The 13,667-nt window shown below is 40.3% G+C and overlaps 1 protein-coding gene across 1 annotated transcript in view; it reads left to right on the forward strand.

The window, feature by feature from the left end:
- Positions 1-13,667, forward strand: part of LOC110967876 (transcription regulator protein BACH2-like) — a 33,655-nt gene that overhangs the window by 10,565 nt on the left and 9,423 nt on the right. The window contains exons 2-4 of the mRNA XM_022217622.2: positions 867-1,149; positions 5,290-6,660; positions 13,051-13,257. Coding sequence (XP_022073314.1) covers positions 883-1,149; positions 5,290-6,660; positions 13,051-13,257 — 1,845 coding nt within the window. The 5' untranslated portion in view covers positions 867-882. The remainder of the gene's footprint in view (positions 1-866; positions 1,150-5,289; positions 6,661-13,050; positions 13,258-13,667) is intronic.

Consider the following 13,667-nt stretch of genomic DNA (forward strand, 5'->3'; position numbering starts at 1 on the left):
CATGAAAAGCTGTCATGCATGGTCAGAGCTTCAAGCATTCCTGGGGCACAGAACCAGAACATTACTACTACTTCAGCAAGCCTTCAAAAGCTATGAATCAGCAGAAAGCAACTGTTGTGTGCTTACTGACACACACATACACACACACACACGCATCGAGCCCTCGGCTGATGAGGCAGACAGACTGCATACTCAGCCGTCTGTGACAGGGCTTCATGTGCTACAGCATCGAATGGAAACACAATGAAAAATCCACGGAGAGAGCTGCCTGCAATCAATGTAAAATACTGATTTTACATCTATATGTATCTACTTCCTTGTATATACATTTACATGTATACTCTTTTATACCCACCGCAAACATTTTGTATAATATCAATAAGGTGAATAGTAAAATACCCCCTTGTGTCCAGTTTGTTAAAAGAGATTGTCACAGACTTGTTTTGGTGAAATTAAGATTGGTAGGGCTCAAACTGCCTTACTTTGCCTCACTGTAGACAGTGTGTAGATAGTAATCAAAACTGATTACTGTTGTGATAGTATAGGAAAGGTTAGAGGGTCTTGTAAGAAAATTATTGTTTTCACAATAAGTAAGCTACTATACAGGTATGTCACTGTGTTTGTTTTCTCAAAGGTATTCGGGTGTCCATCATGTAGGACAAAGAAAAGCAACAAACTAATGCTGAGACACTAGGAGCACATTTTTCCTTTTTCAATTCACAAAGTCTCTGAATTGCAGCCATTAAATTCTGTTGCTTTTATCATATTTTCAATCATTTCAAATTCTGCATGGCTCGACAGAATTCTTGCACAATAAGTGTACTCATGTAGCTAGCTGACATTTTGCCTTTTTTCCTTCTGTGCAGGGTGCTAGCTTGAGTTATGTCGGCAGGCGAGGAGTGGGACAGTGAGGCAGCAGCACCTGTGTATGTGTATGAATCCAAGGTCCACTGTGCCAACGTGCTGTTGAGCCTGGAAGAGCAGCGACAGCAGGGCATCCTCTGTGATGTGACCATTCTGGTGGAGGGCACGGAGGTGCGAGCACACAGAGCTGTCCTCGCAGCAAGTAGCCGGTACTTTCTGCAAGCCCTGCTGGGACACAACAGGTCACCAGGGGAGGCAGAGCCCATCATTAACCTGCCAGACCAGGTAAAGTGAGATAATGATAACAGAAATGAACAGTGAGGTTGTTCCAGGGAGTAGTCTCAGTTCTTTTTAAAAGAAAAAAAATTACACAGAAGCTCAAATTCCCAATATCTGGGTGTGTTGTGTTGTCTCAGAAAGCCGCTTACAAAAGTTTCAAAGGTGTGGGCATTCAACATGGTAAACAACCACACTGTTTCATCCTTACCCTTCAACAAAAAATAGCATAGCATCTGTGGGAAATTCTAAATTCTAAATGAATAGAACTCCACTTTTTTTCCAGCTTTGAAGATGTCTGCTTGCTCAAATTATATCTTTGGATTTGTTGGGTTTCTCTCATAGACTGTATATAAAGATGGACGTAGCATCTGGCTCCAAAATTGAAGCCCACCCGGAAGTGTCAAAAACTTGCAATATCACGCCGTCCGCTAGGGTTGGCTCCAAAAAGCTTTTTCTCCATAGACCCCAATTCATTTTTGGAAAAAATAAAATTTGATAGACTGATTTTCTACAGCTCAGGATTTTTTTCCCGTTAGTTTTCATGGTCAAAATGACAGATCAGGTGGCTGATCTTAAAATAAATCAATACTGAATTTGAACTAAATCGTTAAAGTTGGCGGAGCCAGGGGGTGTGGCTATACTTGATAGACAGTCCCATTGACTGGTCCTGCCCCTGGTTGCTCTCCGGTCCGGCCTGTTTGATGACGCTTTTTACATCACTGGCTCCAAAAAAATCCAAACTGGCAACCAGGAAGTAGCAAAATCTGGGCTTCATTTTCTCGGGTGACGTCACGGTTAGTTTACATCTGGTTTCTCTTTAAAATTGTGTAAGATTTTCAACTTGCTTTGTGAAATACCTTCAGATGATATATGTTGCTGGCCCTTTATAGATCAAACTGAATTGAAATGAATTTCTTTAAAGTACAAATTTGTGAATTATACAAAGAAACTAGTTTGTGATGGAAGGGGCAGCAGTGTTAAGTGTCGCGCACAGTGATGCTGCAGCTCTGTCAACACAATAATCCATATGGTAGTACTGTTCAGGTAGCTGCCCTCCAACGTACTGGCCCATGGCAATGAAGTAAATATTACTGGAATGTGGAATGAAATTATTACATGGACATCTATTGTAAAGGAGTTTCTGTCAAATGCTGTGTACAGGGGTATCATAACCAGAAAAAAGTGGGATGGATTGCCCAGGGTCACACTGATTGGAGGATTCTCTTTTTGTTTTCCATATTTTTTTCCCCCTGAGTGAACGGTGCTTAAACTAAATTTACATTTTGTTAATAAATTGGATAAGAGACTGAAATTTGTATCCAAATAAGTGAGGCCTCTCTCACTCTTTACAAAAGGCATAAAATGGATATGCATTAGGATTTCTATCTGAAAGCAGCTAATGTAAGTGACAGACAGGCAGACAGACAGACAACATGCTATGAAACTCCACAGATACCAACACAGCGATGTTTTTTTTATCTTGACAAAAAGATCTCAGTCAGTTTTCTCTGCAGAGAGAAATAACTGAAGTGTCTAATACATACATACGTTTTTATAATGTTGGCAAAAATCTGTGTATCATTTCTTTTCTAATGTCCATCCTCTCTGGCTCCCTCTACCAATAAGGATATTTTACCTAGATTATTATTATTATTTATTATTATTACCTAGATTATTATATATTAGTCTCCTTTTTCAGTCAGCCTGAGGTGGAGAGCAGTGGTGAGGATTTTCTGTTTACACATTCCATTCCGCATTCTTCTTAATAAGAGGTGAAATGAGAATACACTACAACTTTGCTCATATGAAAAAAGAATGATGCAGTAATTGTTAATATGTAAAAGTTCATAGAACACATGCATATCTATATAGAAATATGTATGACCACATGGATATCTGTGTATGATTAAATGACTGACTACAATACGTTTAACTCATGAACACACAAATGAATTAATATAAAAAAAAATATATATATATATATATATATGGAAACCCACATTTAGATGACATTTTCCACTGCAGTCATAATAAATAATCAAGTTAAAAGGTTGTAACAGAAAATATCTTCTCAGGTCCAGTCTACTTTTGCACCAGTGGGGTTCTGTTGTGAATTTTTGCACCAGTATTGAACTCCTAGTTATGACTTAGTGAAGCTAAAGTGCAAGAAGATGAGCTTAAGAAAGGTGGAAATGGAGAGGAAAAGCATTCAGTCGATGACCTGGATCAAATATCTAGGATAGAGTGGCTGCAGTTTCATATCATGCTATTGCTGCACTGAGTTACATTACATGAGTGTGGTCATTAAGCCTTTGTTGTCCTCTCCTCATCACACCCTGACCCCTCTGCCTGTGCAGAGATGTGGAAGCTGGGCGTCATTGCCCCTCATCTCATCTTGTAAATGCACCTATGCATACTGAAGGCCTACCCCATAAATATCCACTGGCAGCTTCCTGGCACCACAGGAGACATCCTGGAGGTCACAGGTCCATTGTCTGGTGGGTCAGAACTGTCAAGAGAGTCTTTTGTTCCTTTTGGAGTAAAATCCAGTCTCAACCAATCAATATTTTGTTTTCTTAAAAATAATGTCATAATGTTGTCCTTTTACCATCCAGAAACAGTATTAATTCCTGGATAGTGAATCTCTTCTAATCCTCAATTACTGTGTGTCCAATATAATAGAAATTTCTTTCCAAAGTTTCAATGTTTGTAAAACTTCGTCTCTTTTCATTCTCATACGGTGCACTGTGCTGCTCTCATAACTGTGCTGTATCTACCGTGATATTCTTGTATAAAACATGGAAAATTCTCATACGCCTCAGTAGCAGAAAGAACCAAGCTTCTATTATTTATTTATTTATTTTTATTTATTTATTTATTTGGTAGGGACAGTGCACATTAATGAATGCCTGCAATACAGCAATGGATGTAAATATGCCGGAATTTAGCAACAGTGCTAATCTATATCCGCAGTCCCTAGGTAAAAAGAAAAAAAGACACAACAGTGATACATAGGACAATAAGTCACAATAAAAGCACATTGCAAAAAGTACACAAAGAAAACATAACAGTAAAACATACAATAAAACATAGGACAGTAGGTCACAATAAAAGGACATTACAAAGTGTACACAAAGAAGTTAAAGGTCAGTGGTCACAAGATTGAGGTGAGATTTGAAAGTTGGTAACGTGGGACACTCCCTTATGGAGAGTGGAAGATTTTTCCAGGTCTTACTGGCCTTCACAGAAAGAACATTTCGTCCGCAGGCTGTTTTTCTGTGTGGGACCTCACAGTCCCCTCTAGAGGAGGCCCTGGTCCTGAGACCGCTGTGAGCCCTTCTTTTAAGAAAGTCAGACACTGGGGGTTGGGCGAGTCCATGTACCACCTATTATTACATACTGAAGGTAGACCTTTATTTATAATTTCCTCTGATCCCAAATCACAGCAGTTGTTTTACTGGCTGTTTAACAGATGCTAGTAGGCCTATCTGCTTCAGACATGTAGAAAATGGATGGCAGCGTACACATCCCTTCACAGTTTGTTCAGCATGGCAAGGTCCTGAGCATTTATTGAAATTTGTCCCTTTTGCCGCTAGTTTTATTAATATATACGGTACACACAAAGGCCGCTACCTGCATGAAGCAAAGAAAAACTGAACATTGTAGCAAACTTTCAGGTTCATGTGTTCTGTGATCTGCATCCCCAGAAATTTGCGCTGTACACCTTCTCGATAGTGTTCCTCACAGTTCACCAGTGTGTGGTCAGCACATGTTTTTGGAGTTATGATAACCTCTTTATACATGCGACAATAGCGGACTTCTTATCTCGGAAAGTATTTGACATATCAAACTAAATATTAATATCTATAATTTGTGATGTAAATTTTCCAGGCAAATCTGAGATGGTCAACAGATACTCTTCTAAAAATATGATGATTTAAAATGACAAAAATTGACAAAATTTGTGGAGTCTGATCAGCACAGTTTCCTTGGCTTTTTGCATGTTGAATATTGTCGTTGTCTGTCAACTTAGTCTCTATTTCCAAAAGCTATATGTATAAATGCAGTATTTGTTCACATAAGGTGTGTTGATTTGTATTATTCTTCTCACAGTTATTAAAATCTACTCTCAACTCTTCTCTGCAGGTCACAGCAAAAGGTTTTGCTCCATTGCTCCAGTTTGCCTACACTGCCAGGCTGGTTTTAAGTCAGGAAAACATCCATGAGGTCATTCTGTGTGCTGACTTCCTGGGTGTTCACAATTTGGAGGACACTTGCTTTGTGTTTCTTCAAGAACAGTTACAAAATGACAGCCAGCAGGCCAGCAGTGGCAAGGGGACATATGATGATGACAATATGGCCGAGGATACAGTCTTGTCTGAGAAAGTCTCCTTGGATGATTCTGCAAAGACAAGACAGCAGACCAATAATGTAGCCAACACTTCTTCGCTTCTTGCTGACTTCCCACGGTGTTCTAAATCTAGGATGTATCAGTACCAGATCTGTGACAACAAGCACAGTGGAGAAAACCATCATGGCAGTAATGATGTTGTTTTATCCGACCATAGCTCAATCAACCCATTGAGCTTACAGTTGGCAGACAACAGTGCTTCTCCACAAACTCTTCTTACACCCTCCAGGATCAAAGAGGAAACCTTTGTATTTGAGGAAGGAGGAGATGAAAAGACAGGTAGCAACCCAGAATTGTGTACTGAGGAGGTATTGGAGATGGAGCTCGAGGTAGAAGGGGTTCCAATAGCTGCTGAGCACCCTCCAAACCAAGAATCTCCTTCTTCCTGTCTGCGTTCCTACCTCCAGAGTAGTGGCTTGGATCTCAGCAACATTCCAAGCACCGCCATTGAGCAGCTACTCACCAACCGACTGTCCTTCAACCACTGCAGGGAATCAGTCAAGAACAGTCACCAGAGTAAGAGGGACAATAGCAGGAAAATGGAAAGCTCAGTTTCTAAAGTTTCAGCCTCTAAACATGAGGGAGAACTAGACAGATGCAGTGTGATTTTCTCTTTTTCTGCTGGTGGGGCAGACATGTTGAGCCAGTCCTACATGGATGAAAAGCTAAGAGAGAAAGTCTCAACCCTGATGCAGATAGAACCTAGTTCCTCGAGTCGGTTATGCCTTACTAATAGCTGCCCTGCTTCCATCAAGACATCAGCAGACTCTCTTGCTACCTTTAAACCCTGCACCCAGACCAAAAGTTTCCGCTACTCATTCTCTTACCCTGAGGATACAGCCAGTGGTAGCTCACCTTCCAGCCTACCCCAGCTTGACGTCTACTCATCACCACACTCAAGCTCAATCTCTGGACTTCCTTACTGTATGGCTGGGGTGTTGGAACAGAAGGATCCCCATGGTAGTGAGGTGGTCTTTTCTCAGGGTTGCACTAAGATCAAAAGTGAACAGGAATTTTCTGTCAGTGGTGGCAACTTCAGTGATGAATCCAGCTCTTTCTCAGAGGGAGATAGTGAAAGTGGCATCTCAAGAGTCTCTGGCCCTGAGGTTAGTACAGTCCTTCATTATACCTTTCACTGGTTTGAACTGTGTTGAAGACTCTATAACTTTTGTTGTACCGAGTCCATTGACCACAGTGTGACCATTAATTTATGTTTAATTGCTGTTATGTCATGCGCTTTAAAGATGTTATTAGCAGTGTGACCGAGAGGACATGGAATGAGATCACAATTAGGACACATCACACACATTTTTGTGGTGTTTACTTCTCGTTTTATTTTGGTGACAAAAACACAAAATGCTTTAAAAATATACTTAGTGTAACACAGTTCACTTGCTGACTTCATGGCAACAATATGCCTACTGTTAAAACAAAGCCATGATGGGAAAGATGTTGGCAAAACATGCAAAGCTAAGACCAAAACAGTATGCTGACATGCTGAATATACCATGTAACTCAAAGCATTGCTGTGCCCAGGTACAGTTTCAAAGAGCCTCAGTGCTAAAAACTCCGAATGTGCCATCACCATTCTTACATTCCTGAAACACTGACCCTCACACCTATTGACCTGTTCCATGTAACTGACTACAAAAATACTAATATCCATCCATTCTCTATACACCGCTTTATCCTCACTAGGGTCGCGGGAAATACTAATATGCAAGTTGGTATTAACCCTCACTTATTGTATTCTTCTCTGTCATGATGGTACATGACTTACAACTGTACGGAGCCCCCTAGGGGACATCCTTCCTGTTTGTGTTATATCCCTTCCTGTTGTACTTTTTCTCCTCCGCGTTTGTATTTTATTCCTTCGCGTTTGTGTTTCTTTCCTTCGCGTTGTACTTTCTCTCCTCCACGTTTGTATTTTATCCCTCCGCGTTTATTTTTTAAGGAACACTTTTGTCATTTTTGCCCTCCGCCTTTATTTTTTAAGGAACACTTTTGTCATTTTTGCCCTCCGCCTTTATTTTTTAAGTAACACTTTTGTCATTTTTGCTGTTGACAAGTTGTTTTTCAAAGACGGAGTTCACGTTCAAAGTCGAACTCCGCGTTCAAAGTCGAACTCCGCGTTTAAAAACGAACTCCGCGTTCAAAGTCGAACTCCGTCTTGGGCCCGAGCAGTGTCACTCAGTCTGTCTGTTGAGCGTGCAGCAGGGGAGTCAGAGGACGGATTCCTACGGTACTACTTCCTGTCCAAACTTAGTTTGGAGGTTTGCTTTGCCTGGCACACCGGCTGATCATCACCTTGGGACATTACACGCCAAACGGTAAATAATTATTTTAATGAATACCACTGTGCTTCGTCTATTGTTCTGAACTCTGCTGATCTCAAGTCACATTAGCCCTTTCTGTATTTATCGCAGTTGGCCTGCTTCGGTTTGCACGCTGGCATGAAGCTAAAAGGAGCGCTCGTTTTTGTCAACGTTTCTACTGACCAAACCACGACTGTTTCTCTGAATGTATAAAAAGCGCACCGTCCCGCGCGCGGTCCCACTGAACAAAAACTCCTCCCCGGACCAATCGGAGGCAGCCAAGCACCACACCTGTGGACTATAAACCCCCACCACGCCATCAGTCTTGGTGGCTGGTATTTTGACCAGTCCACCCTGGTGCTCTCTTTGTTCTGTGGTTTTGTGTGGTCATTTGGTCTGGAAGCACTTGTGGTGGGTGCTCCAGACAACTCTGACCTTCTGTTGGCTTTAGTTTAGTGTGGAGACTGAGGCTCCACTTCGTAGTCTGCCAACTCTGTGTAGAAACCACTATGTATGTTGAGCTGTTGTAAACTATGCTCATTATGTACGTCGTTCCAGAGGCACCAGTTCTGTTTAGTTTGTTTGTACACCTTTTGTATTAGTTTTTGTTCTGGTGGTGGGTGTTGCTACTGTAGTTTGGTTTGGCTAGGGAGTTTAGTTGTTTTCTTTGTGTTTAGCTTAGTTGTAAACTCTGTTAGCTGTTATGTTTTATTCTGTTCTTTGTTTTAGCAACACCCACCAGTCTTGTGTTTCTTTCGTTGTCACCTTTTTCGTTTCCTTTTACTACTAAGCAATAAATCCCTTACCTAAACCAATTACATCTGGTTATTTTGTTGCATCCAGCCAGCCCCAAGAGGTTGGATCGTAACAGTCAGCATTACGCATTCTATCGTACAGCCTGCCGGAATTAAAAATACATCCTTTTTAAAAAGAAAAGCTTTAAGAGCTGCTTCTTGTTGAGGTTTTAAGGACAAATTCAGCCCGTGCAAAACAGAGGAAAGCGCACGAGAAAAACCTCGCTCTGTTGCGGTCGCCAACTCGGCCCTGAAGTGGACGCATCGTTAACTCCCGCCTCTGGTGCTCTGATTGGTTCGGTCCGATCTGCTCGGAGCTTGAAAACCTGTCAAAATGTGTCAATGGAGGAGGGCTAGACCGTATTCCCGTATATCCCTTATAATGGGAATACAGTCTAGCTAAGCTAGGCTAACTCAATCTCACTTCCCTTCCCCGAGCTCATCCACCGTCTCATCCTCAACAATCCAGTTATTTCAGGTGAAAAGGGAACTGGACAGGCTGAAAACGGGCCAAGGCAGCTGGTCCTGATGTTATCAGCCCCAGACTGATGAAGACCTACTCAACTCAGCTGTGTGACATACATATCTGTTCAGCCTCAGTCTGAATCTCTTGAAGATCCCCACACTGTGGAAAACATACTGCACAGTCCCTGTTCCCAAGAGAAGACATCCTACTGATTCCTGTGAATGCAGACCTGTAGCCCTCACTTCTCACATCATGAAGACACTTGAGAGACTGGTCCTTTCCCATCGAAGACCCACAGTGAGGACATACACAGACCCCCTGCAGTTTGCATATCAGCCCAGTGTTGGTGTGGATGATGCCCTCATCTACATGCTAGAGGACCTGTGGACATCTGAAAACTGTAAATGTGATTGTGAGGATCATGTTTTTTTAATTTTTCAAGTGCCTTCAATGCTATGCAGCCAGCGTTGCTTGTCGAGAAGATGAAGATGATGCAGGTGGACTCACCAGTGGTCTCTTGGTCATGGACTATCTGACCTGCAGACCACGGTATGTTTGACTGCAGAACTGTGTCCAACAAAATCCTCAGCAGCACAGGGGCCCTACGAGGAACTGTCCTGTGCCTTTTCCTCTTCACATTATATATGTATTACTCAGACAGCTGCTCTCTTCAGGAATATTCTGATGACTCTGCAGTTGTCGGCTGTATCGGAGGAGGACGTGAGAAGAAGTACAGGGACATGATCATGAACTTTTGTGACTGGTGTAACCTCAACCACCTTCTACAGAGCACCTTTTAATCCAAAGAAATGGTGATTGGCGTCAGGAGGAAGAAGTCCACACTGGCTCCAGTCACCATTCTTGGCATGGAGGTGGAGGTTGTCTCCTGCTGTAGGTACCTGGGACTGCAGCTGGACAACAAGCTAGACTGGTCAAGACAAATGGAGGCAGTGTACGAGAAAGGTCAAAGCAGACTTTACTTCCTGCGAGGGTTAAGGTCTTTTAACATCAGCAGGCCTCATGTACATTTTACCAGACTGGTCACCTTAGTGCAGAGTGGCCAGATCAAAGGCTCTCCTCAGTGAAACGCACATTGATACCTACCTGGAGTTTTAAAAAAAAATCTAAAGAAAAAATTAAGCTATTTGTCCACAATAACCTGCAATCTGTTCAGAGGACAGCTTTTAGTCCCAAGAACACCAAACCTACCATCAGTATTATGCTCTGGGCTATTTTGCGGCCAGTGGAACTGGTGCTTTACACAAAGTAAATGTAATGATAAAGAAGGAGGATTACTCTCATACACTTCAGGAAAAGTTAAAATCCCCCGTCACAAGTTTTGGTTTTGGACACAGTTCTGTGTTCCAACATGACAAGACCCCAAACACACCTGAAAAGTAGTAAAAAAAATTGAACTAAGGTTTTAGACTGGCTTTCCCAAAGTCCTGACTGTGCTGACGAGACATGTCTGTCAGAAAAGCAACAAATTTAGTTTCATTGTACCAATACTCTCACTAGGAGTGGTCAAAGACACAACCAGAAGCTTGCCATAAGGTTGTGGATGGATACTAAAGGTGCCCAATTTAAGTTTAAATGTCCAAAGAACATTTTACCAAATATTATAATTGCTAATTTCTAGAATTTGTCACATTTCCAGAGGATCTGTAATAAATCTGTGAGAAAATCAAAATGCATGATTGTTTTTTGTGACAAAGATATATGTAAACCTTTGTCCAAACTGTATGTGTGACTTAAAGGACATAGTATGGTCAATAGTAACTCTCTGGTTCTTTACAGTAGAACTTGTGGTAACACCATCCAGAGTAGCTATCTGATAGTGTGCGTCTGACGCTTTTAGGGCCAAATCCAACGACTAAGTTTTCTTTGAATTCAATACACAACAATGACAAGTCATCCAGGCCTTCATGTCCTTAAGACATGCTTTGAGTTGCCAAACTAATTAGTCTTATGTGACTTCAGGAATAAATGTAGTGTGGAAGTCATCTGTTTAATCTGTGCAATTTATGTAGTGTTCCTAATAACATTGCTTAAGGGGAGCATGCACAAGGTACATAGTATCAATCGTAGCACAGAACCCTGTGGAATTCCATAATGAACTCTGGTGTAGGCAGAAGAATCATCATTACATGAATAAACGGGAAAATAAACGGGATGAATATGATTTAAACCAGTTTAATGTGTTTCCTTTAATCCCAATAACATGTTCCAGTCTATGTAATCAGATGCTGTGATCAACTGTATCAAATGCAGCACTGAGGTCTGACAGATCAAGTATAGAAACTAGTCCACTGTCTAAAGCTATTAGAAGATCATTGATGACTTTCACTGGTGCTGTCTCTGTACTATGATTCATTTTAAATCCTAACTGAAAATCTTAAAACAAATAATTTGGTCACCTTGCAACAGCTTTTCCAAGAATGTTTCATATCAAAGGTGTTAGATATGGGTTAATAATTGGCTAAAAGTCCAGCATCTAGAGAAAGCTTTTTGATAAGTGTCTTTCTTACATCAACTTTGAAAGCCTGCGGTACATATCCTGTTAGTAAAGATAAGTTGATTACTACTGTAGTGTTAATTAAAGGAAAGATGTCCTTGAAAAATCCAGTGGGGATGGGGGTCTAACAGATATGTTTGCTGATTTTAAAGAATTTGCTATCGATGTGAGCTCTTAGAGATTTACAGAAGATATATGTAACTGGTGTGAATTTTTATTTTTTTGGCTCTTGACAAAATGTGTAATATGGGTTTTTTTGTTTGTTTTGTTTTGTTTTTGTTTTTTAAGATTACATGCCTTTCAAACACACTGTCAGGTTTTGTTATTTGGAAAGTTAAATGTGCCTAACACCTATTAAGTAAAGGATTGAGTGTCCTAAAGAATATTTACAATGTTAAAAATCAAAACCACAGCACCCCAAAGAGAGGCAGATTGGTGAGGAAATTTGTAACTAACTAGCTTTTCGTGTCTAAGCTGCTATTCCAAGAGCTTTGACTAATACTGACATCTAGTGGATTTTGCTCCACATGGTCTCTATCTGACAACTTCTAATAGTCAATGAAGTATTTAGATCTGTCAGTTTGCTTACTTTTACTTATTTGAGTTACAATTAGGAAGCCTGTACAAAATCCTACTTAAAATGTAAAGCGAGTTTAAACACAGAAGCACTGTCACCAAATGTTCTCTAAGTTTTCAAATTTTTAATACAGTTATTCTTAAAATTATTGTTATTACTCTGTTGTTTACTATTACAAAATAGATGGGTGTACAATCACTAGAAGAATGTTTTTCTTATTTTTGTTTTTGATTCCCAAATGTAGGAAATAAAGTAAGCTTCTTTAAAAAAAAAATCAGAGCAATAAGGATTCATTTGAAGGGTTAACTGTTTATGTAGCTCTATAACAGCAATTTTTGCATTAAAAACGTGGATCATTTTTTTTGTTCTTCTTTACTTTTTTAAATGAATTTCCACTATAGTCCCAGCAGTCAGTTAGGTGCATTTGCAATTATAATCCCAAATAGCGATCTTTTTGGATGGACCTCTCTTTTCTGATGGTTTTCGAAAACAGGAAAAGTAATACTTTCCAGGCAAGAAGCAAAAAAAAAACCCAGAACAGTTTCAAGAACTGCAAACACAAATAATTCATTCATTTATTCACTTCTGGTCCAAACTCAAAATTTTAACTGAGAAACATGTTTCTTACATTGACTTACTTATAGTTTTAGCTGAAAGGTATATTTTTATTTCGGTCTACTGATGAGCTTTTTGTGGAGCTTTCAAATACAACTTTACCAGTAAATGCAGACTTCTTTGGTACCATCAAGATGGTTCAGGTCATCATGTAAAGTGGATTCATTTTGTTTAAAATTGTATTGATTAACATGAAGCAATGCGGTCCTTTTAGGTAAAACTGCCCTTTCCTGTGGACCAGATCACCAACTTGCCACGTAATGACTTCCAGATTCTCATCAAAATGCATAAACTGACCTCTGAGCAGCTGGAGTTCATCCATGACATTCGGCGCCGGTGCAAAAATCGCATTGCTGCCCAGCGATGTCGCAAGAGGAAGCTGGACTGCATCCAGAGCCTGGAGAACGAGATTCGCATACTGGTAAAGGCATCTACCGCTCACAAACACATGCACACATACTCCATAGATGAGCACAGTCATGCACGTCATTCAAATCAAAAACAGTACCCTCCTGGGTCTCAAGAGTATAGCTCGTATCTCAAATTAATGCATTTCTAAAGCTTTCATAACAATTTAATTGTCAATTAACAACTAACCATATCATAACAAATAATAGCAACCAGTCAATCAACCAATTCACAATTATTTGGGATTATCAGTGAGGTTTTCCAATGAGATTTACATCTTTGTTTTGAAATTAAAAGGCTAAACAATCATTTCAGTTTATTATATTTAAAGTGTTTCTTTTTGGCATTCATATCCAACAGATAGAATAAAATGAGAAAACTGTCACAATTGATGATTGCACAGTAGCAGGTATCTGGAGAGAA

This window comes from Acanthochromis polyacanthus, chromosome 1 (assembly GCF_021347895.1).
Source record: "Acanthochromis polyacanthus isolate Apoly-LR-REF ecotype Palm Island chromosome 1, KAUST_Apoly_ChrSc, whole genome shotgun sequence".
Taxonomy (NCBI): Eukaryota; Metazoa; Chordata; class Actinopteri; family Pomacentridae; genus Acanthochromis; species Acanthochromis polyacanthus.